This window comes from Orussus abietinus, unplaced genomic scaffold (assembly GCF_000612105.2).
Source record: "Orussus abietinus isolate OABI.00-Male unplaced genomic scaffold, Oabi_2.0 scaffold6, whole genome shotgun sequence".
Taxonomy (NCBI): Eukaryota; Metazoa; Arthropoda; class Insecta; order Hymenoptera; family Orussidae; genus Orussus; species Orussus abietinus.
The window spans coordinates 456,201-479,295 of NW_019396002.1; the positions used below are offsets into that span (position 1 = coordinate 456,201).

General features: G+C 47.6%; 1 protein-coding gene across 1 annotated transcript; it reads right to left on the minus strand.

The window, feature by feature from the left end:
- Positions 1 to 1,002: 1,002 nt before the first annotated feature.
- Positions 1,003 to 22,224, minus strand: LOC105704430 (potassium voltage-gated channel protein Shaw). Its single transcript, XM_012433645.1, has 4 exons — positions 22,125 to 22,224; positions 12,071 to 12,429; positions 4,173 to 4,367; positions 1,003 to 2,112 (listed from the first exon to the last, which is right to left on the minus strand). Exons 2-4 carry the CDS (start codon positions 12,395 to 12,397, stop codon positions 1,003 to 1,005), a joined length of 1,632 nt encoding a protein of 543 aa, XP_012289068.1. The 5' UTR covers positions 12,398 to 12,429; positions 22,125 to 22,224.
- Between the last annotated feature and the right edge of the window lie 871 nt (positions 22,225 to 23,095).

A 23,095-nucleotide genomic window follows, 5' to 3' on the forward strand; every position in this document is an offset into this window, starting at 1 on the left:
CCAGGGACCGTCTAGGACCACCCCAAAATCTGCAAAATTTCCACGTGTCCTCCTATAATCGGTCGAAGTCTGAAGATGTTCCTTGTCCCGTATTCATGCCTAATGTCTCTCCATAATGCAGGAAAAAAAATCGATATCGGGGTCACGAGTCGCGATCTGGACAATGCATAATACCTCCTCCTCCCCAGTGCCCTTGCGGCACTAACTTTTTAACGAGTTCGACTTAAAGACGGAAACGCTAACCCATCGCGAGCCATGGCCAGGAAGTTGTCCCCAAGTTCCGAACAATACGCGAGGGGGGACCGCAAACCGAGGGCAGGTTTTGCATTCCCACAGCTAATTCCGCCCCTTAGAATAAATGAACAATGACGAGCGTTCTATGTAAAAATAGAAAGAACCACCAGCCACGTTAAGGGCGGCTTTAGTGTCGATAAATCGCGTCCCGTTGGAAAATCCTGCGGAAGCGGCCTGAAACTTGACCTATCCCAAGTCGATCGAAGTTGCCTACTCAAGGGGCTCTCTCGATATGAGCATCGAACGTCCGATAACTCGCTACGGTATCACGAAAATCTTGGCAATTCCGAGAGAACGAAATACCCAAGGCCCTTAAAGGCCGATTCGAACATACCGTCCCGCGTACAGAAAATAAACGGTAAAAATGTTCATCCCCACAAAAAGGGTTAATTTCGAGAAATTTTCAATCTACTTTCCGAGCGATCGCATTAAACAACTGCATAAAAATCCCGCCCTAGCTGTGGAGTCGCTTTAAAAGGCAGATGCATTCAATCAATTACGTATTCTACATAAATTTTGCGGTTTAGTCGATTAAGATTCCACCTTGCGGACTTTTCTAATTCCCCATAAGTAGAAAGATTGTTGATAGTCAACAATCCCCAGTTAAAATTCAGCATCGATTCCCAAGTTTACTCGAATTTTCTATTTCTTTTTTTGTGGCTCTTCGACTTTAGGGGAATTTTATTAAGGAGCTCGCGATGAGAAGAATCATTCGAGAGTTGTACAGAGGTACACCTTAAGGCAGGCTGGTATCGGAAGGGTTGAAAAGGACTCGAGGGTCTGTGAGAGGGCTAGAATCCATAAGATCCAACCTGATTTGGTGGCGAACGGATCCTTGGGGTGCCCGGTCTTGACGGCGTTCATCCTCCTCCCCTGTGGGGCCGGTCCGCATCCGCCCCCGGAGCCTGCGCCCGGGGGCAGATAGGGTCCCTGATGGGCGCATCCCTGGGGGACGCCACCAGGGGGCCCAGCCCCGGGGGCCCCGGGCGGGGGTGGGGCCCCAGGGGCCCGAACTCGGGGTTGCTCCACCGGAAGGACCCTTCGCCTCTTCTTGGGCAGCTTCGCTCGCGCCTGCGTGTGACTGTAATACATCGCAAAGTTGCTGACGATCACGGGCACCGGCAGGGCGATCGTTAGGACACCAGCAAGGGCGCAGAGGGCGCCGACGAACATGCCGATGTAGGTCTTGGGGACCATGTCCCCGTAGCCGACCGTGGTCATGGTGACCAGGGCCCACCAGAGGCCCAGCGGTATGCTCTTGAAGTCGTTCTTCGGGTTGTACTGGATCCGCTCCGCGTAGTAGACCAGGCTGGCGAAGATGACGATCCCGAGGACCAGGAAGAAGACCAGGAGGGTCAGCTCCTTGGCGGAGGCACGGAAGGTCTGGATCAGGATCTTCAGCCCGGACGAGTGCCTGGTCAGCTTGAACAGCCTCATTATGCGGATGATGCTGAAGAACTCGAGGATGTCCGCGTTCTCCAGGTGGCTGGCGAACTTCTGCAGCGCCAGGTCGATGTAGAAGCTCATTGTCGCGATCATGTCGATCAGGTTCACCGAGCTCTTGATGAAGTCGCACCGGTTCGGGCTCGCTGTTATCCGGATCAGGAACTCCAGGGTGAACCACGCGTTGCACAAACACTCGATGTAGAAGAACGCGTCGTGGGCGTTCGTGTGCGTCTTGTCGAGCGCCCAGGAGGTCGTGCTGTTGATCTTCACCGTCTTGTTCACGATCACCGGGACTCGCATGTCCGGGTGCGTCTTCAGACAGAACGACAGGATCGACACGCAGATGAAGAACACCGAGATCACCCCGATTATCTGCAAACATTACTTCGGTTATCGACCTGTATGTGTACTCTAAGACCCTTAACTTCTTCCAGGAATTTCAAAAAATCAAGAAAATCTTTGTTAACATAGAAATGGAATTCCTTCGGGATCGCGACCTTCCTTAGCCTTTTTATATTCACGTGGAAAAGTTTCAAATGATTAGGCAGCTCCAGTTTGGAGAAAAGTGTCGTTGACGGTCGACCCCTTGGATCACGCTTTCGTGTCCCCTTAATCCCCGACCCGACCGCACGAGCCAACCTATGCCGAACCTCCGGTCATCCGAACCTGCGTTTTGGCATTCAAGACCCACTAACGATCTCCCGAATTCGCAATTAACGCCGCCTGTTGTTCAAATTGACCTTGCCAAACCAGATGGTGCGGCCTACCCGGAATTATCGATGATCGCCGCCAAACTACGCGTTAGGGTTAAGCCAGGCTCAAATCTCGCGGGAAGCGTTATTTCGACCATTTTCTACGAACAGGCCGTAGAATTATTCCGGAAACTCGAACCTAGCTCTAGCAAGACTGACTTTCCAGCGACAGCTGCGCCTACAGCTCTAAACGCGATATATTACCTATAGGATGAGAAAACAGCTGAAATTTAGCATTTAGTTTAGAGGAGTCTAATCGTCATTTTCCCGAAAATCCTCGAGAACGCAAATATTTATATATTAACACATTCGGGACCGCTGACGTGAATTCACGTCATTTTAAATTCTATTCCTGATTGCCGCTGACGTGAATCACGTCCATGACGATACACGATACAAGTTCGCGTCAACCAGTTTCAGAGTTTCATTATTTTCGCCGGTACTCAGTATTTGAATCGGAATTAATTTGCCGGTCGGGAATGTGTTAAGGAAAATAAAATTATCTTGAAATATTATATACGATTATATCAATCGACACTACTCTGCCTTCTCGAGTTTCACGAGAAATCGAGGAGAAAAGCTCCAGGAGAACTCCAGGTATTTCTGGTAACTTGACGATTCAATGGAAAGAATATTTAGTATTTAAACTTTCGTGGCAAATGTTGATTGTGGGTCTTCTCATAAATTCTCGATTGATTTTGGAATTATCCGGACGATAAGATTGTGCCAATTGTTACGTGTGGTATTTCATTTCGCCGGGTGTTTTCGAACTTTGGGGTGCGAACGTATCCAAAATTATTGATAAGAGAGCTTTATCGAGGATCAGGAGGGTCGAAGGAACCCTTGAAGAGGGTCAGGAAGAAAGGGCTCCTTTCTTTCCCTCTCACCAAACTCGGGTCCCATACTTTCCTTCCCTTCGAAAAGGAAAAAAAAGAAAAAGCCTTCCCGCGATCGCCCATTCCTGACACTTTCCGAGGGGCGACAACACTTTCGAGGACTTTCCCGCTCCCACGTGGACATTCCTTCGACCGGGAAACTATTAACGAAGTCAACCTAGCTTGACAACAATGGCGCCGCCGTGAAACGTCTTTCTTTCCCATTAAGCTTTGTCGACGCCCCTTTTATCCGGCGTCGGGAAATCGGACGTTTTGTCTTTAGGCTAAGCTACTCCGAGAGAAGAAATCACCCTCTAGGAAAAAGGAACTGCTCGAAAAATGAAAAAAAAAAAAAGAGAAAAGAAGAATTGGTCAACAAACTAAAATTGCAGAGTTGCTTAAACAAAATTAACAGAATTTCAAGCGATATTCAATTTTCTCTTAAGCTTAACTCCACCATTTACTGTCCGTCATCGTTGAACTTTCTCGGAATGAACGTCTCGCTATCGAGTAAATTGCTCGAGGTAAATATATATATATTATATCCAAATGACTTTACTACCGTTAATATTTTTAATGACTGAAGTGAATTTTTCGTAATCGGTTTAATTTTGCATTTCCATTTGACGCGACTTATAGTTTGACTTGCGATGCTGACGTTTCCTATAAGATCAGTGTGTCTGAAATTTTCTTCACTTATTTATTTATTGGTCTTTTTTTTTCAGCAATAGGCATTTAACGTCGCCGTATGAATTTCGCTCGGAAAATAAATGTTTCACTCAACATAGGGAAGAGGAAGTTCAACCTTGGCTGCGTTCGAGGAATAGGGCTCGTCGAAGAGGGACCACATTTTGGGCTTGAGCTTTTGCCACCAGTTCAGGGTCCCCTCGTAATAGGCTTCCTCGAACCCGAACTTCCTGGCCAGCTCCTCGTCGCTCGGCTTCTCCGTGTCCAGGTCCAACCTGTCCAGGACAGTTAGGGTCTCCTGCGTGTCCCGGTGCTGGAAATCGAATATTCAAAGAGGGCTTAGTCACCTAAACTGAAATCCCGACCTTAAGTCTAACTCCACCACGTTCAAGCTTTTATCATATCCCCTGAGAAAAGAAAAGAAAAAGAAAAAAGTAATTCATTGAACCAAAGAAATATTTTCTTCATTCCAAGAACAATTATTTGACTGAAATGAATAGTCATAATTCCGAGTAAACTTTGCATCCATGTCATTCGAGTTTATTTGAGTCAAATAATTACTCTTTGAATTAACGAAATATCTCTTAGGTTCGATGAATTTTCATTTTCTTTCTTTTTTTTTCTTTTCGACACCGGTAACCAATAAAATTGCAGCACCGAGAAATAATTATGGAAATTCCCTAGAATTTGCGGAAAGGGAATTATTACGCCAAAGAAAAGAAAAATGGTAAAAAACAGGAAATAAAATCAATCTCCGGGAGCTGGATGATAAATTATCAATTGTTAATTTCTTGCTTTCAATTCTTGGTGGTAAGGTAACGCGGCCACCGGTGATTCTGTTATCAAGTGCAAACATTCATATCATTGGTGAATGAACTTTTTTTTTTTTCTTCGGAAAGGTTCTGGTGTTCCTCAAGTTTTTCCTATCGAATCGCCCTCTGGAAACTCGAGTTATCGGGGCCTCGAGTTCCTCGGAGGCGATCGGGTTCCCGGAAGTTATCCTCGAATTCCCGATAACTTGGAACCCCAGGGTTAGATATCGGGTTTTCGAGCGGCCTGGGGAAAAAAAGAAGAAAAAAAATGGAGGAATGCCGAACTTGACTCAATCCGAGCACACGAGCTGGTGCAACTTTGTAAGAATGGAGGAAGCAGTGACGTAAAAAGGTATTCCCCTGAAAGGGGGAGTTCCATTCGACATCTTTCCCGAAAGTGGGTCGTGGGGCGTTCTGGGCTTCCGTAGAATCCCGCCCATTCCGAATCAAATCCTGTTCAACAGTTTTCAAAGTTTCATGCGAAATCTACCTTTTTCTTTCCCCCCTCCCACCCTCTTTTTTCCCTTGTTCCGGTTTCATCGGGATCCTCGAGCCCTGCCAGAAAATCCGGGAGATTTTCCGCCATTGACAGGCGACGCAGAAACCGGCACCCAACAAGGTGAAAAGACTTTCGTATTAATTAGAAAATAAAACGAAACCCACCGGGACCTAAAACCCCGATAACCCCGAGAGTACCTCGCCATGCAGCCATTAGAAAGTCCTTAAACATTTAATATACCCCACGTCGCCTAAAAACTTGCTCAACCTAAAAATCAAAATCTTAAATCCGATAATTACGGATACAATAATTTATTAACAAACCCGATATCACTTTACCCTATCCTAAAGGACATACTTCAGCCTCCAATTTACCCGATGGCATTTTCAGATGTTGCCACTTATTAATTTTTATTTTTTTCGTTTTGTTTCTCTTCTTAGGTATCATTTTTCTGGAGCGGCTCCGAAATTTTGGTTAACTTGTACTCGAGGATCGACGTTCTAATAGAAATAAAAATTCCTAGGAATAACTCGTGTCAACATTTCTTGCTTCGTATTAATATTGATTTTTGCGTTTTATTCTCCTTCCTAGGTATCGCCATTTTCCTGGCGCGGCTCCGAAATTTTAGTTAACTTGTACTCGAGGAGCGACGTTCTAATTGAAGTAAAAATTCCTAGGAATAACTCGTGGAAGTCAAAATTATGTTTAAGAGTAGTTGCGGGGAAGTTCCTGGCTCGTTTCGGAGCGAAAACCCGGGGGAGTCCCGGGGAACTCCCGAGGGAACTGGTGGCGTTTACCCTGCGGTTTCTCGTGAAACTCTTACGAGGGCCTCGCGAAATCGACCGGTGCCGATCTAAATGATGCAGCCTCGCCTCGGCATCGATTTTCCGCCCTGAAAGGGCCCTTTCAACCCTTAAGGCGGTGGGGAAACGTTAAACGTCCTCGCCCGGGCAAACGAGGACACATCGGCGATTTCGAAAGACAGCCGGCGCTTCCGCGCTTTTCCGCGGGGTCGATCTATTTTATTTCTAGAGCGGCCGGTCGATAGACGCGACACTTTTCGCCCTCTCTCTCTCCCCCATTTTTTTCCCTTTCTCGCCCCTCGTCGATGCGCCCTCACGTGCGCCCGCGACATAGAAACGAGGAAATAAATTTCGCATTACAGGGGGGGGGGACCGAGAAGGGGGCACACCTCCACGCCATACGATTCCATACACATAAGCAGCTTTACGTGCACTCGCTCCAGTGACTACGAATCCCATGAAGGGTTTTACGATGTCGGACTCCGGACGGATCTCTTTTACGGACCCTCCTCTTTTCCATGTCTACCCCTGTAGACGCACTTCCAGCTTCCCGCCATTGTCGCTTCTCACGGTGATTAGTTTGCGGGCTCCTAATTTTTTTTAGGGGGGCGCAAAGTGTTAAAAAAGTGATAAGGACCTTTCCAGATATACACATGGGGGAGGATGAAAGCAGTGACGAGCTGGTTTTCATTTTGGACGGACATGAATTCGAGGAAACGTCGAATCAGCTGATCGTGACGCGTCCACCATCGGCGCTTCTCACGGTGATTAAGCTGCGTGGACCTAATTCCTTTTTATTTTTTTTTTATTTTTTGGGGGGATGCAAAATGCGAGAACTCTTCGAGATATACACATGGAGGAGGATGAATGTACTGATCACCTAATTTTCATTTCGCATCATTTTGGATGGACATCAATTCGAGGTAATTTCGAATCAGCTGATCGTAACGTGATAGCTCTTGCGTTACAACATTTCGGGGTGAGAAAAGTAATGCGAGGAGTCCATTGTCACCTGAGGTGAATGCCAGGTACGGCGGGACAAAAGGAAGTTCCTACCAGCTCCTGGCCATTGTCTCCGGGGTAATTCTTTTAAGGGCCTCCGCGAAGTTTAGGAAAACTCGAGCCGGTTGGCCCTGCCACTTCGGGGGCACAAAAGCACCTCCTAGAATAAAGATGCTGGAGGACTTAATTCCTTTCCTATCTGATACAACAAATCGATGGGGCGTCGCTGTACGAGCACACGTGTGTACTTGGCGCGAGACTCATGCGGCCGTCTGATCTCGCGAGCCACTTGTCTCGTGTGTACTTCCCACCTGTCTGAACCGAAGAGAATAGACTTCGAGTTGACAAATAGGATCTCAAGAGATAAAGGGGGCATTCCCGGCCGACCTGCGACTTAAAAAGTCATTAATTTACCCAAAATCTCGAGAAAATTGATAAAGCCGCGGGAACAATCTCTGGGGCAAATTGTGACAAATGGTAACGAATTAAAGTAAAACCAATACATAGCATTAAAACGAGGACGATTTTACTATCTGCCAGTTAAGAAAACTTGCCACTAATATTTTCTATTATTCCGGATTTTTTTTTCTTTGTTCTCCTTTCTCATTGTCGATTAGGTCGAAGCGCCTCTAAGTCCGTCTTCCGAGAGATGTCGTTGGAATTGAAAAACGGGAATTCGAGGAGCTAATTTTTCGCATTCAAAGAGCCTCTTCCGGGATGCAAGAAAGTCTTTGTCAGGGGAAATTGACAAAGTCAAAGCGAAGTGGAATACCACGTAATCCAAGGTGGTTAGGCAGTCTGTTTTGTAGCTGTAACAAGGAACGGAAAATTCTGCAATGCAGTTCAGATAACACAATAGGAGGTTTGGGGCACTCAAAGAGGGCCTTGATGAATTTTCTACGTGTGCCGGGGAAATAAATAATGAAATAACTGAGGATCTCGGAAAGCCGACATTCCGAGGACTCGCCGTTCAAGGATTCCTTTTCGGGGCATTTAATTTGAATAAACAGCGAGAGCATTTGCGACGCACACTTGGCTGTGAAATGTGGAAAAGCCTCCCTCAACGTAATGGAAAACGGGAATACCCGTTCATAAACCGCAGCTCGAGGAGGCGAAATTGCAAGAATAAGATTTGCCGCGTGCAAAATGGCGCGAAGAAAAGTCGGCGCTTCAAACGCCTTCCTTTCCGCCTCGAGAAATTCCCCTAAATCCTCGGGATCGCGCGAGTGTCGTCCGACAAAGTCGAGAGGCATCCACGCGATCTAAGGTTTTCGAGGTGCCTCTTTGTGAGCGAACCAAATCTTGTCGCAGCTTTCGTGAAAAAGCGCTTCAAGAGGCGGCGGCTCTAGCGAGCGTGATCCATTTTCTTTCTGGGCCCGTGGAGCCGCTGCACGGCCGGAAAACTTCCTCTAGCATGCGAATGTCTTGGCCCACCTCCGTCGAGTAGGTGGGAAAAGCCCGTACTAATTACCGGAAAGGAGGAAGAATAATAATATGAGGCTAACTAAAGCAGAGAAAATGCCAAAAGAGAGACCAAAGACGTGGAGATCGGTGAAAGAAATACCGAAGCAGGGAATCTCTAAGTCAAAGCTGGAACAAAGACGTTTAAAGGGAACCTAAAGCTAGGGAAATGTTGAAAGGAAAACTGAAGAATGCTGAGAGAAGATGCCGAAAGGAAATTGAAACAAGGAAAATTGAGGCTCATGCCCAAGCAGTGAAAATCGTGACGTCAAAGGTAAAAGAAAGACGTAGAAAGGGGAGCTAAAGAATGCTAAAGGGAAAACTTAAACTAAGATGATAGAGAAAGAACTGAAACAAGGAAAATCAGGGTTAATGCCCAAATGGGGAGAATGCGGGAAAGGGGAGCTTTATACTTAACCTAAAAAAGGGGGAAAAACCGTAATCCAGCTAAATGGAACAGAGGAAGGAAAATCGACGCTGGCATAGAAGAGGAAAGGGGGAGCTCGCTGGCAAGGATACTCGAAAAATCGGGGGGAAAGGGAAAAAAGAAAATGAAATTTCGCGCAGGGGGGAACGTGAACTTCCGGTGAAGCGCCCGATCGGAGAAATTGGCAGAATGAGATGGCGAAGTGGTTCGCCGGGATGCAAAACTATGCCCGATGAGCGAGGGAAGAGGAGACATCGAACGAGGGCTTTTCCACCGTCTTTAGAATTTAATCCCACGGGCCTCGAGATTTTCCGCGATTCCGGCCCAATCGATAACTGCTCGGGAGTGAAATGCAAAGTGCAGGACTCCTCGAGTCCGCGAAAAATCCCGCTGGCTCGGCTCCGAGATCCCGATAACATTTCCGGAGGCCGATAGTTTGTGGGAATCCGATAAGCCCAGCCAAGGCTCGGGAATAAGATCGGAAGGGTCGATAATTATCGAGCCCTCTTCCCAAAATTACCGGTAATCGTGATTAATTTCGGCGCCAGCCGTTCGGCAAATCTGCAGGCTTAATTGGGCATCCTGGCGAAAGAAAATAAAAATAAAAATAAAAAATGGGGGAATAAAATCACGGAATTAAGGAACGGGATTTATCCGCCTTCCGAAGTGGTCGATCTTCACCGAGGATCCATAGAAAATCGGTTAAGTATAATGTTACGCGATCTAAATATTTAATATAATTCTCGCGTTGGATGTTTTAATTCGACCGGCCGAGGAGCGTAAAAAGCGAGGACCTTAAAAATTGCACGATCGTGACAAGAGACCAGGAACTTTTTTGTTTAATCCGTCCGCTTCCCGCCGCCTATTTGTTTACCACGAGGCAGAAGGCGTCTCGTTAGAACTAATTATCCAGTTTCTAGAACATATTCCTCCTAGTGTATGTGGACATAGACGGCTCGTAATTAGGAGACCCTCCATGGTGATTACGGAGCGGCAAATGAAGGTTGTTCCACCGTTCTGCAGACTTCGGGCCGAAGCGTGAAAGTAATTTCCTTCGATTAGAGCACTTCCAAAATGAGGTCTCATTTATGCCTCTTATATGCTCTAGGAATAAAGCACCAAAGCGACGACTTCCTAGAGGCCCGTTTCTCTCCTCCAAGGCGCCTCTTCGTCGGCCGACATAATCCTCGCGGAAATTAATTACAAAACTAACGACAAAATATGTCCACGATTAATTTCCCGAGTCCAGGTTTGCCTGTATGGAAAAATGTAACAACTTCAACGATTTCCTGGGAAGGAGTTTCTTAGATTCGCGACCGAGGGGTTATTTACCCCGGAAACCATGGATTTTAATGTCCGAGATCACGCGAAAGTCAACTAAAAATCACCGAGACATGTCACGATTTTAAGGGAATTTGTTCTCAAAGAAATATCCATCGCTACAAACCTGCGATCAGATACGAGCAAAGTAATGTCAGGAAGAGTAAACAAAATTCGTTTAATCCAGCGATATAATTTTTCCCCTCAACGGAATGACTGTCTCTTGCAATTGTATGTGATTCGAGCAACAATATATATATATTTGTTTCGGTCAACTAATTTCTTTTTCCTCAGTGCAGCCCTTCGCCGCGCCGAATTTCAAACCGAACTGCGCGGGAGATTCAAAATCACTTCCTCGCCGTGTCTCGAAAATCCGAAACGTCTAGGAATAATTTATCAGAACTAAGGATTGATTTCCGGGACTAATTGATCTACTTTGAGCGCGCGTTTGAGTCAGAAGAGCACCCACGATGATCACGGAGCAGCAAATGAAGTTTCCAACGGAGATTCCCCGCAGACTTCGAGCCGCGAAGCGTGGAAGTAATTCCGTGCGATCGGCGGAGCGGCCAAGTGGAAACGAACCTTTAAAGGTCCGGCTTAAGGCTTCCGCGAGTGGATTAAGCGACAAAGAGGCGAGCGACTTCCGGGCTCGTCGGAGGGATAATTGCGCGAGTCGCCATTTTGGAACTCGACGGCGATTTGGGGCATTCGATTCGCCGATTGCCCGATTCATTAATTATTGCCCGGATCGATCGTCCCCGAAATTCCGGCCGGCATTTCTCCCGAGTCTCCTCTCTCTCTCTTATTTTTTTTCCCCCCTTCCGTTGGAAAACTATCCAATCAATGACCCGTTTTACGCCCATTCCCAGCCTCTATATCTGTCCGTGGATTAACAAACATTCCGCCGCATTTATCACGCTGCGCGTCCGAGACCGACCGAAATGCAGGTTACCGAGGACGCGTGAAATAATGGCTCGTAATAAGAGTTATTAAAAACGCCTCGGTAATTTACGGTCGGAAAGAGAATTGCGAATATGCCAGTAACGACATTTGTGTCCAATTGATGGATAGACGAAGTGGGGGGTGTCCCTCTGCTCGCAGCGCCGCGTAGTGGCGCGGCGAAGCTCCAGTCGTTCGCTCGCATCTCCGCATCCGCACGGAAAACACAGAGAAAAATGCACCCTGACACCTTAGTTAAGAACGTTTTAACGTTTAATACCTGAATAATGGGTTCGCGCAGTGCACTACGTATAAACTTGCGGTAAAACCGGTGGAATAATCCACGGTAGGTGGAATTTCTTCCGAATTGATGGATAGACGGAATGGGGGCGGCCCTTCGTTCGCAGCGCCGCGTGGTAGCGTGGCGAAGCTCCAGTTCGCTCGCATCTCCGCATCCGCACGGAAAATAGAGAAAAATGCATCCTGACACCCTGGTTAACAAGGTTTTAACGTTTAAAATGCTGGATAATGGGTTCGCGCAGTTCACTACGTATAAACTTGCGGTAGAACTGGTAGAATAATCCACGGTAGGTGGAATTTCTCTCACAGTGGATCTCGAAACCGCGCGCACAAAGCTCCGGCCATTCCTTTCGACTAGTTGAGCGAGAAGCGGCGCAAATAAACCGCGAAACTGCGTTAACGTCGTCAAAGGACTGTGAAATGAATTAAACGGAGCTTCCTGAGAGCCGTTACCTGTGTGTAGGTCATCCAACAGCAGGGTTCGACCTGGTTGGAGTCGAGGCCCCAGAAGTCGAGCTCTTCCTCGAAGAGGGGCCCGCAAACGTCGGTGGGATAGTGAAGCTTCCCGGTGCGATAGTAGTTCAGGACCTGGGCGAAGACTCCAGGGTGCCTGTCGAAGAAGTACTCGTTGAGGATGGGGTCGTAGTTCGCGAGGGCCTCCGTCAGGCGTGACAACCTCGTCGCCGGTATCTTCTTCAGGGTCGCCTTATACGTCTCGTGACGAATCCCACCGACGTTCAGGACGACGCGGTTCTCCGCGTCCATGTTGATTAGGTTCATGTTGACCACGGCGCTGCTACCGTCGGCCAGAACTGCAAATAGATATTTAAAAAAAACAAAAAAAGGTCAATTTCAATTACATTATTTTTCGAGTGCCTAAAAATAGCCCCACTGGGATAAGGGTCGAAGGAGAAGCGGATAAAATGGGGAAAAAGAAGCAAAAACAAAATGGCCGAATGCCGTTCCTCTACACACGAAGTGATTTAGACGGTGCAGTATGCCTGTCTCTTTCGCGCCCCTCTTTCGGGTATTTATATAATGTATAGAAATATTTGCGGAAGAGGAATCGATTCAGCTAAATAGAAGATCAAGTGAACAGAGCGTAAAAGATGTCGAACGAGACCAATATGGCTGCCCTCGGCCCGGTTTCCGCCGCCCTCTATTTTTACAACGTGCAATAATATTTAGAAAGATACGCGGGCGAAGTGGGCTAGCACGAGGTGTAATTTCATTTCTCGAAAACACACTCCTCTTTATGAATATTTAGATTTGAGAACGGCGTTACGCTTTTCAGTCTCCGGACACGAACTATGAGGGAATAACCGAATGCCTGTTTAAGAAAAACGAGGAGAACCCGAGAACTGGAGTTCGTGCGGTAGGGAAACGTAATTTTCAGCCGTTTACAGTAACAAACAGTTCCACTTTAAGCACACGTTTCCAGCCGTACAAAATTAAGCACGCCCAGGCCTTTATAGTTCCTGGAAACCTCCCTAGGCATTTTAGAAATTAATTTAACATGCCGGGCGTTTAACGGACGTTAGAAAATGGCGGCCATCCTTGCGGGAGCAACTAAGCTTATTTTTTAAAAACTTTTCATATACACAGGACGTTTCGTCGATGTTCTAGAAAAATCGCAGTTAAAGGAAATTATACGTGCAACCGAACCTTGCTTTGAGGTCCTCGACCCTCTTAATGAATTTTTTCCGATGAAAAAATGGCGCCCAATACATGCGCAAGGTATACATATCAACCTCGTTTAATTTCTAGGAATTAATTATTAACATTAACTCGCCTGGAAATTTTTTGCAAAATTTCGAGTCGGTGAAAATCGACTTTGGGGACTTTGAAGAACATCATCTCGAGGTTAGAGAGGCAAGTGACGGAAAATCGAAACTTTGATATTTTTTAGGAGGGTTCAGGATCGCGCGGAAGTCCTTAAAGTCCTTAAGGTCCATTATAGACACTGGAAATGTTTAATGCAGTACGGGAAGTGGTTAAAAGCCATTGGCAGCGACTATCCAGATACTACAACCGATCCATAAAAGATTTCCCTGAAGTTTCCCCCGAGTTTCCCCGAAGCCGGGAAACCTCGGCGAAAGGGAGCTCGTAAAAAGCGACGAAGAAGGAAGTCCAACGGAAACTGTGGTTCCGAAAGAGCCATAAAAGGCCTTTTCCTCGTCGACATACCTTGGACGTCAATTTCATGCTATCTGAACCTAGACTCGAGTTTAAGTGCCCTTCCAGGTCGAATTTGAGCGCGCCTTGCCAATAATCATCGCAGCTCCGTATTTCACATCTGAAGCGAATTTCTCATAAAGACCGAAACGTCAAAACGAAGTAAAAATTTCGTTCGATCGCTCATAAAAAAAAAATTAAGAAAAATTACATTCGATACGGCGCAGTTACCCGAATTTATTCACGGTTCCAGGGATATTGTGGTGGCTGAATAATTATAAATTAATGTTTCTTAAGTCTGAAATATCTGTCCTAAGGTCCAAATGTATTTCTAATCGAGGGGTGCGAGGTACACGTTCGAGTAGCGAAATCCACGGTACATAAAATCTCTCCTTACCGGGAGTAGCAAGTTTTAGTACATATATACTATAGGCGTTGAGGGCGGTTTTGTACGGGGTGGGAAGTAGTTCAAACACATTAGCAGTAACCACACACCCCGCTTTAAGCGCACTTTCCCTCCGCATATACGGTTTCCAGAAAGCCTTCTTTCATATCCGAGAGAAAGACAAAAGTGCGAGACGTTACGTATATCGGCACGATACGCATTTTCCGGGAAACCCGAGGGGAACTTTTTCCCTAGACACGCAAGGAGAACGCCAATTACACTCTCTAGTTCCTCGAGCTTAATGATTTACGGACGATTTTCCCGGTTAAAATCAAGGCCCACTCGTTTCCCACAAGAGCGGGCCTTCCGGGGCGAACTTCCGATAACTTTTCAGCCGTAAATCTGCAATCTATTACACCGCCCTCCGAGGGGCTTCAAACGAAGATTTGCATCGCAAAGTGAAATCCACACTTTTCCCGAGGCACCTCGAGGCCGCCCGAGCCTCGCATTAATCGCCTAATTCTTGATTCCACGAAATTTATGCGCGTCCACGCGTTTACGGTTCCTGGAAAGCTCCCCAGCGCCGCCAGCGCCGCCAGCGGCGCGCGGCGGAGTCTCGACTGTGTGACTGGGTGGCTGCAGCGCCTCCGCCAAGCCGCAGCTCCACCGCTGCTGAATAATTAAGGCCGATCCCCAGGTTGACTCTTACAAGAAGGCTCTCTAACCTGAAGGTATGGATTACACCGAAACTGCATATCTAAGCTTCATCTTTTTGCCGCACTCTCCGGATTTACGTTAAACCGGCTATATATTTGCGAAATACCCATGTAAACGGAACAGACCTGTCTCTGAGAAAATGAGAAAAAAACAAAATAGACAAGAAACCTCGCCAATACTTTTGTACATTAATGCTGATTTTACCACCTGCTGCATTATTAACCTCTACGTAGTAGTCTGGCTAGAATTTGAAGGTTAGAAATGGCCGATGTACGGGAGTTAACTTAATTCCATAACCGGGTCACTTTTGTCGCCGACGTGTGGGCGCTATTGAAGGGGTCGGTATAATTCCATAGTTTTGAGATTCCCTCGAGTTACTTAGAGAAAGTGTCTCTCTTTAAAGGAATGTCTTCCTCGGTTCTGCCGTTGTCGCGTAAATGTAGATATCAATCTCGAGAAATGGGATATATATATTTACCATTGCAAAGTGGAAAAGTCGGGGACTGTTGCCTTTACATCCCCCGTTCCATGGATTGGTTCGTAATGCGGGCATTAGTGCGCCCTAACCTCAAAGTCAACCAGATCTGATAAGCTCGCTTGCTGTGCAAACTTATGGCCGCCATATTGGCGTAACCAGCGCACTGCCGAGTCGACGGAGTCGCGAAGTTTCGGGGTTCCATATCCCGGAGGTCCCCTAGGGGAAACTATGAATCTCCTTCCGCCCCCTCCACCCTGTTAACACCTACGGGTGGTCGCAGCTTCGATCGAAAGCGCCTGACCGCCGATAGTGACGTCACGATTTAAAGGAACCAGAGATAAAGATTATTCGATCCCTCCGACCCATATTACTGGTAACCCGCAAATGGCAAAACTTACAGCCCCAATTTTCTCAAAATAATAGAAGCCTCTCGAGATTTCCGATATTCAACACTCGTAGTAAGACATAAGGTGTGAGGTTATGTCTCCGCCAGAAATCGAAAGCAATCTCCCCCAGCTGTGCCTTGGTCCTTATTCCCAGCCCTTCCCACAGTTTCCTTATATAACCTAGGATACATCCCTTGTCCTATTGCGAGGTGTAACCGACATTGCCCGATTCTAACCTCAAAGTCGGTTTACCACTGCCACCTGGCGGCCGCCATGTTGGGGAACCGCCATCGTAATGACATCACGATCTGAAGAAACAAGGAGAAAATAAGAAACACTCGATAACACCACCCAATCTTCCTCCCCTACCGACAAAAATATTAATGGCAGACCCAACGTTCTCAAAATATCAAGATTAAAGAATCTTGAGATTTTTAATATTCAAAACTGGCAGGACAATGCAAGATGTGAGGTTATGTGCCCCCCGGCTGTTCCTTGATTCCGATTACCGTTCCCCATAACCATAGGACACATCCCTTGTCCTAGTGCGAGGTGTAACGGGCATTGCTCCGTCCTAACCTCAAAGTCAACCGCGAGCGCCGCGCCATCTGGCGGCCGCCATATTGGGGAAACCGGTCGTCGACGAACCTCCGGGGTTTTCATATCCCGGAAGAATCCCAGGGGAGAGACCAGGAACCGCCGACCATTCTCGGTCCTCTCGGTTGGTACCGCCGCAGAGGCCGTCGCGGCGTCGATCGAAAGCGTCTGCCCGCGGGTAGTGACGTCACGGAGGTAACGTGCGGGCCGGCCTTAAGAATCGATAGCCGCTGCGTGCACGCACGCCAAGTACGCCGATAAGGACGGCACGCCGTGTGACGCCTCGTGACGGTGGGAATTGATCGGCCCGGTAAATAAAATGGCGCCGTCGCCAATTCTCGACGCCACCGTTCTACTTCCTCCCCCCCCTCTTCCCCATTATTTATTATCACTTTTTCCCTTTCATGGCGATTCTGATAATAAACACTCGCGGACGTTCACCGGGAGGAACGCGGCCACGCGACGGCCCCGATCGCGCGGAATACTCCCCGGGTTAAGGTGAAGTTAAACTCGTCGAGGAACTTGATCGACGTCGATAATAAAGATTTTTCTAAATACCTACGTTGCCGACGTTCGTTTTTATATCGACAGCTGTGTCGAATTATATTGGGTATTGTACCAAATGGCATACTCCACCTGTCGTTTTTGTACAATGATTATAAAGAAATCGAACTAAAACTCCAGAAATCCTCTGGATTCATGCTCTCTGGGGCCCTAGTTGACTGCAGAGGGCCCCCCTGCGCCATCTGTGATTTCCAGGTAAATTAAATTTTCTCTCCGAGACCTCGTATTCCCATCGTTTTGGCATAGAAGCGCATAAGACACTTTTTTTGCCTTTACCCCGTTCAAATGCGAATTTATCGATTACCAGAGTGTTCTAAATTGTCGTAAAATTGTCCTGACCCTTTCGATTCTCATATCGGAGCCTTCAATAATTGTATACTGATCGAAATATCAGAGCTCGCCGCCATTTTGGTTCTGGCCTGGGCTGGGGTAAAAACTTATTGCGAAAAATCCCAACTTGGAAATGCGTCAGAAGAATTCTTAGATGATCACGAGTCATGTGTCAAAGTTTCGGACGGTTTGATTGAGTAGCCTTATAAAAAAGGTGTATTCGAATCGACTGATTTGAGGGGAGTTCACTTCACCTTAACGCGCCGACGCGGTTCCGGATTTATTCCAAAATGGCGGCCGTGGCTGAAAAATGCAACACGCGGAATTTCCGAAAATTCCCCCGACAGAGGGAAATGCGTTGCGTCGGGTGGTTAGGTTGACATGCATGCATAAGCGCGCGTCAATGCCAATTGGAACGGAGATGCATGCTTCCGCTCTGGTTTTGAAGCCGCGAAATTTCCGAGGTTTTGAATAAAACAACGCTGGGGCTTCATTTGTTTGGAGGGACGACGTTTCGGGGAATCCGTTCGGTGGCCGCGATGACGCTAATGCCCGCCGCTGTTTATTTGCGAATGGGATGCGCTTCGATCATTTACGGCTGTTCGGTGTAAACGGGATGAGAGGTTAGGTCGCCTCGCATTTGGCAGCGTCGTGCGAGCGACTACTCGAGTCGGGTGCTCGAGCTTTCACGGACTCGCGGAGACTCGCGCTCGAGGGAAAAAAAAAAAAAGAACCCAACTGCGACTTCGGGTACTCGACAAGCACCGAGACTAGCAAGGAAGGTATCCCAGGTCGATCTCTCCGATTTCATTTCTTTTATAATATGTTATAGTGGACTAAAATCTAAGCGACACGTATTTTTTATTATCTGCCGTTAAACACTTTAAGGGGGTGAAACCACCATCCAAAGTAAGGCATGTCAAGGGGCGATTTGGCAGTTTCACCCACGAGAACATAATATTTTTTTAACCAATCCACCTGGAAAAGCTTTCTCATAACGAGAAATGAAAAATATAATTTGCTCAATTGAAAGAAAAATGAATTAACTCGGATCGTTCAGGAACTCGGGTAGAGATTCGCGCCAAATACGTTAATAAACACGGGGGAATAGTTCGGTACTTCGACTTGATAAATATCTATTTCTCGATTCAGAGACATATATGGATCCATATCTGACATAATAAAAATACCTTTTCGCAGTGCCTGTAATTTATTTCAGATTTTCCCACGCCACCCGCTATATATGAGAATGTACACTTGATCGACTGAATAATCCAGTGACGCCCTATATTTTAATTTTTAAACTTTCACGAGAATTTCCAAAGAAGAGAAGTAGACATGGAGAGTATATAAGTGAGATTGCAGGTCGATAGGTATGCAATTCTCTCGTTAGCGTGGCAAGACTTTTTAGACGGCGAAAGGTATTGCGAGCTATTGTCATTCCCAGATGAGCTAGAATGCCGCCTCGACGTCCGTTCCAACGCACGTCGGCTTCAACGGTCGCGTTAGCTCCGTCTAAAATGTCGGCCTCGGGAAATCGGGAGGATCCGACTTGCGGAACTTCGGGTAAAACTCGGGCACCCGACGAACTCGAGTAATTGGCAAAACACGAGCCAACTGCCGTCCAACCGGGAAACTGTCGGGTGCTCGCGCGGCCCTCTAAACTTCCGGCAACCCGTTTAGAATTTTACAGACTGACATACCGAGCTTTCGAGCCCGAGCGGACTCGAGTACTCGACAAAAAGTCCGCTACTCGATGGAACTTCGAGAACCCGGCGGAAATTCAAGTGCCCCAACTCGAGTGATTAATAAAACCCGCCCCAACGGTCGATAACTCTCGCGCGCCTTTGTTATTATAAATTTGACGTACCGAGAGTCGAGCTAAATTCCCCCCCACGGAATGCGCCGAGTACTCGACAAAGAAAAAACACCCTCGCTCGGAGCACTTCGAGCAAACTTCGGGGGAAACTCGAGTAATTAGCGCGACCTGCTGCGCCATCTGGAGTAAGAAAAGTGCACCTCGACCGATCGGTCCGAATCTCGAACTTCTCTTAGAACCGTCCGAACCGACTCGCGACAACTTCCCGAGTCTCGGGAGACTTCGTTACTCGGCGACCGCAGCCCCGAGCGGAACTCTTGCGCGCGGGAAATTCGAATGACCGTCGAAGAATTTATAGAAAATTTCGCAACACCAGCTGCGCCGAATCCTTTGACATTTTCACCTTGTGAACCCCGGGAGCTCTAAGGAAGGTCCCTGTACTCTAAATTTCACTTTCTAAATCACTTAATGAAAATTTGATCGACATTTATTTTCAAAAAATCGAAATTTCCCGCGTGTCGGGACGTCCCCCAGCGCCACCACATTGGCCGTGGCAAAATCTCGCACCATCTCGTCCCCTCGATCCAAAGAAAATTAAGCCTTAAGATGTCCCTTTTTATATATCCTTAAAGTTTCGCCAGAAAATCGGAAAGAGTTTCTCGTCGTTTAGTGATACTCTAAATTTCACTTTCTAAATCACTTAATGAAAATTTGATCGACATTTATTTTCAAAAAATCGAAATTTCCCGCGTGTCGGGACGTTCCCCAGCGCCTCCACATTGACCGTGGCAAAATCTCGAACGATTTCGTCCCCTCGATCCAAAGAAAATTAAGCCTTAAGATGTCCCTTTTGTATATAGCCTTAAAGTTTCGCCAGAAAATCGGAAGGAGTTTCTCGTCGCTTAGTGATACTCTAAATTTCACTTTCTAAATCACTTAATGAAAATTCGACATTTATTTTCAAAAAATCGAAATTTCCCGCGTGTCGGGACGACCCCCAGCGCCTCCACATTGGCCGTGGTAAAATCGCGAACGATCTCGTCCCCTCGATCCGAAGAAAAGTGTCATAAAGGAGGTACCCTTATGATGCCACTTTTTCACACAGCCTTAAAGTTTCGCCAGAAAAAAAAAGATCTGAAAAAGTTTCTCGTGACTTAGTGACACTCTGCCCAATATTTCCAGGGAATTTCGATGCTGCCGGGAGTTATCGAACATGCGACGTCTAACGGGCACTTTACGCACCCACGTGACACAGACGATGTGCGTGTGAGACACGAGTGAATGCGTCGCCAACCCCGAGTTACATAAGCAGTTGTTGAGCAGACTCCGGGTAGGTGCGTAAACACATGACACAGAATGTGTGCGCATCATTGCGTTATCATCCCCCTAGCCCGGCCACGTGTGTGTCTGTGCGCGTTCCCACACTCGTATACGAGAACACACAATGCCACACGGACGCGCCACAAAGGCGTGCGTGTTAAGCGCACATCGCTGCATTATTAACGCCCGACGTACACATACACGCGCTCGTCAATGCTCCCTCTACCACAGGTACACTGTTTGTTCGTTTTGCGTACACTTTCAATACTTTAACGAAAAGTGCACACTTTGGCGTTCGTTTTTACGTAGGTGGCGGAGATGTCGCTGTCGTCTCGCGAGTGCACCTGCACCGAGTGTACACATTTTCAACACTTTCGACCCTCGATCCCTAGCTAGTGCAAGATGTTCCAAAATGCTTGGACCGTGAAATTCGGCGGCAAATTTGAAAATTTTAAAAGACCAACAAACAGGATAATACGAAGTTCGTCCCAAGATCTCAACGTAATATAAATACAAACAACGATTAAAACACTGAGCGTTTCAATTTCGTACCTAACCTTTAAGAAATCTTACAATCATCATTAATTGCAAATTATGTATCGATCTGCAATTATATTTATTTACAATTGTTATGTATTGCCGCGTAACTGCGGTTGGGGTAAGATAAATTATGAATTTTCGAATGGCTCCAAAATCGCATACTGTCCCGCTAAATCGGCCATCTTGTACTTTCTTCAGCTTTCTGGCCTTCGGGACGTCGATGGAAGTGTATCTACCCTTCTGCACCTTTCAAGGAAAATCTACCACCCTCGTTACCCTCGAGGGTAGAAAGTGCATACTACGCGAACGAACCTATGGAAACGTGCGTGCAAAGTGCGCATTAGTGCATAATTCAGCGCGTTTGTGTTCCGCGATGCGCTTCCGTGGAAACGTAAGTATGATTGATAACGCGTCGATCGGGCCAGATAGAGGACTGTGCGTGACTAGCCATCAAAACGATGGGATTTGCGAAGACACGAGATGCAAAAGTTGTGCGCGTCGCGTGCCGGGCCGTCCCTAACCTCACTTTCGGTTCCGGCTGTGTTCGTTCTCGCTGGGGAGATTACGCGTCATAGAGTTTTTTTTTCTCCAATATCCACGCCATAGAAAGTAAACTATAGGTAGTAGACCGTTCATTTTTATGGAAAGACGTGACCCAAAAAGGGGTTCCCCTCCCCGGGGACCGGTGGAGTCCGTACGTACCCCGGAAAAGAGATTTGCATACAGAAAAAGAGTGTTTCTCCGAATACCCCATAAATATGTATAACCCGAGGGTGTTCGCGCCAAGTGTACTCCTACACGTACGGAGGGAGTAATTATACGTGGTGAAATTGATTCCGTCATTATTCCCATCGACATCGGCGGGAAAGAATAAAATTCTCCGGAGTATGCGAGGTCTCGTATAAATATGGGACCAGGGCCAGTGGTTCTCAGTCTCGTCTTCTATATCCGAAGAAGTCCTACCGTTCGATACCAATCGTTCGTACACCCACCAAGAGCCCGATGACAACCACAAAGCGCAGCATCGGACATTAGTAATAATAATCCACAAAATGTAGAAAATAAAGATTAAAGGTTGGAGAATGAAACGACCGGGAAATAATCTTAAAATATTCACAGGATATCCGTACACTCGGAGGCGACACGGTAAGCCGAGACATGTGGCCCAAGACAGAGGTTCTCAGGGAAGTACGCACCGTGGGTTCGTTCATGTCCGAGGAAGCCCCCGCACAATCTCAAGGGTCCTTCGCCACCTCCATGAGGACGGTGGTGGTCGACGGCGGCGGAGGCTCCGCCTCCGGGGCCCCCTTCCACGGGGCGCTCGGCCGCGGACCAATGGGCCTTAGGGGGCGTGGCCTACGGGGCCCGGCCCCCGCCCGGTGGCCAATCCGGGGCCCGGCATCCCCTCCCGGCGCGCACTGGCTGACCCAGGGTGCACACGAGCCGCGGCGTTTCGGGTCCACTTGCCTCGGCGACGATCTGGGCCGCGCCCGGGCGCACCTGGGCGCTCCTCGGCCTCACGGGCTCGACCAATGGGAGGCGCCCTCTCGGACTCGCCCGAAGAGATGCGACGCAGTCTCCGGACGAGCGCAGACTGAAGTGACCCCGACTGGAAGTGGCGTCCGAGAGCCACGGGCGGGGGCTGGGGGCGCGCGAGCCACTGCGCCGACGCCGACGTCGCCGGAGGTTCTCCACGTCGCCCGCCACCCCGCCGGCCGGTCGAAGCGCCATCTGCCGCGCGGCGGTGAAATTTTTCGCCCTCCCTTTCGATATTTTCAAATTCTGCCAGGTGTAAAATTTCCAATTTTTATTCCCCCCCCCCCCCGTATAATACGACATATTCCCCCCTTTCTAGAAGTAGGGCCCTCTCTCACGATCTTATGTATAAATATTAAAAATGATCTATATCGTTCGGGTGACAGACGACCGCCTCCACTTTCCCCTGTAGCCGCGGCGAAATTGGCCAACGACCCTCTCTCGGCAATTCTCAAATAAAAATGTTCACCCTTACCGTTAACCAATAAAGGGTTTATATCTCATTTTTAGCTATAAACGACTTTCGTGTAATTTGTAATTGGCTAAGGACGCCTTTTGACATCAAAGATGAGGAACAAGGGTGGATCGATATTTTCTTGTAGAGTTCATATTGGTCATGTTGAGGATATCT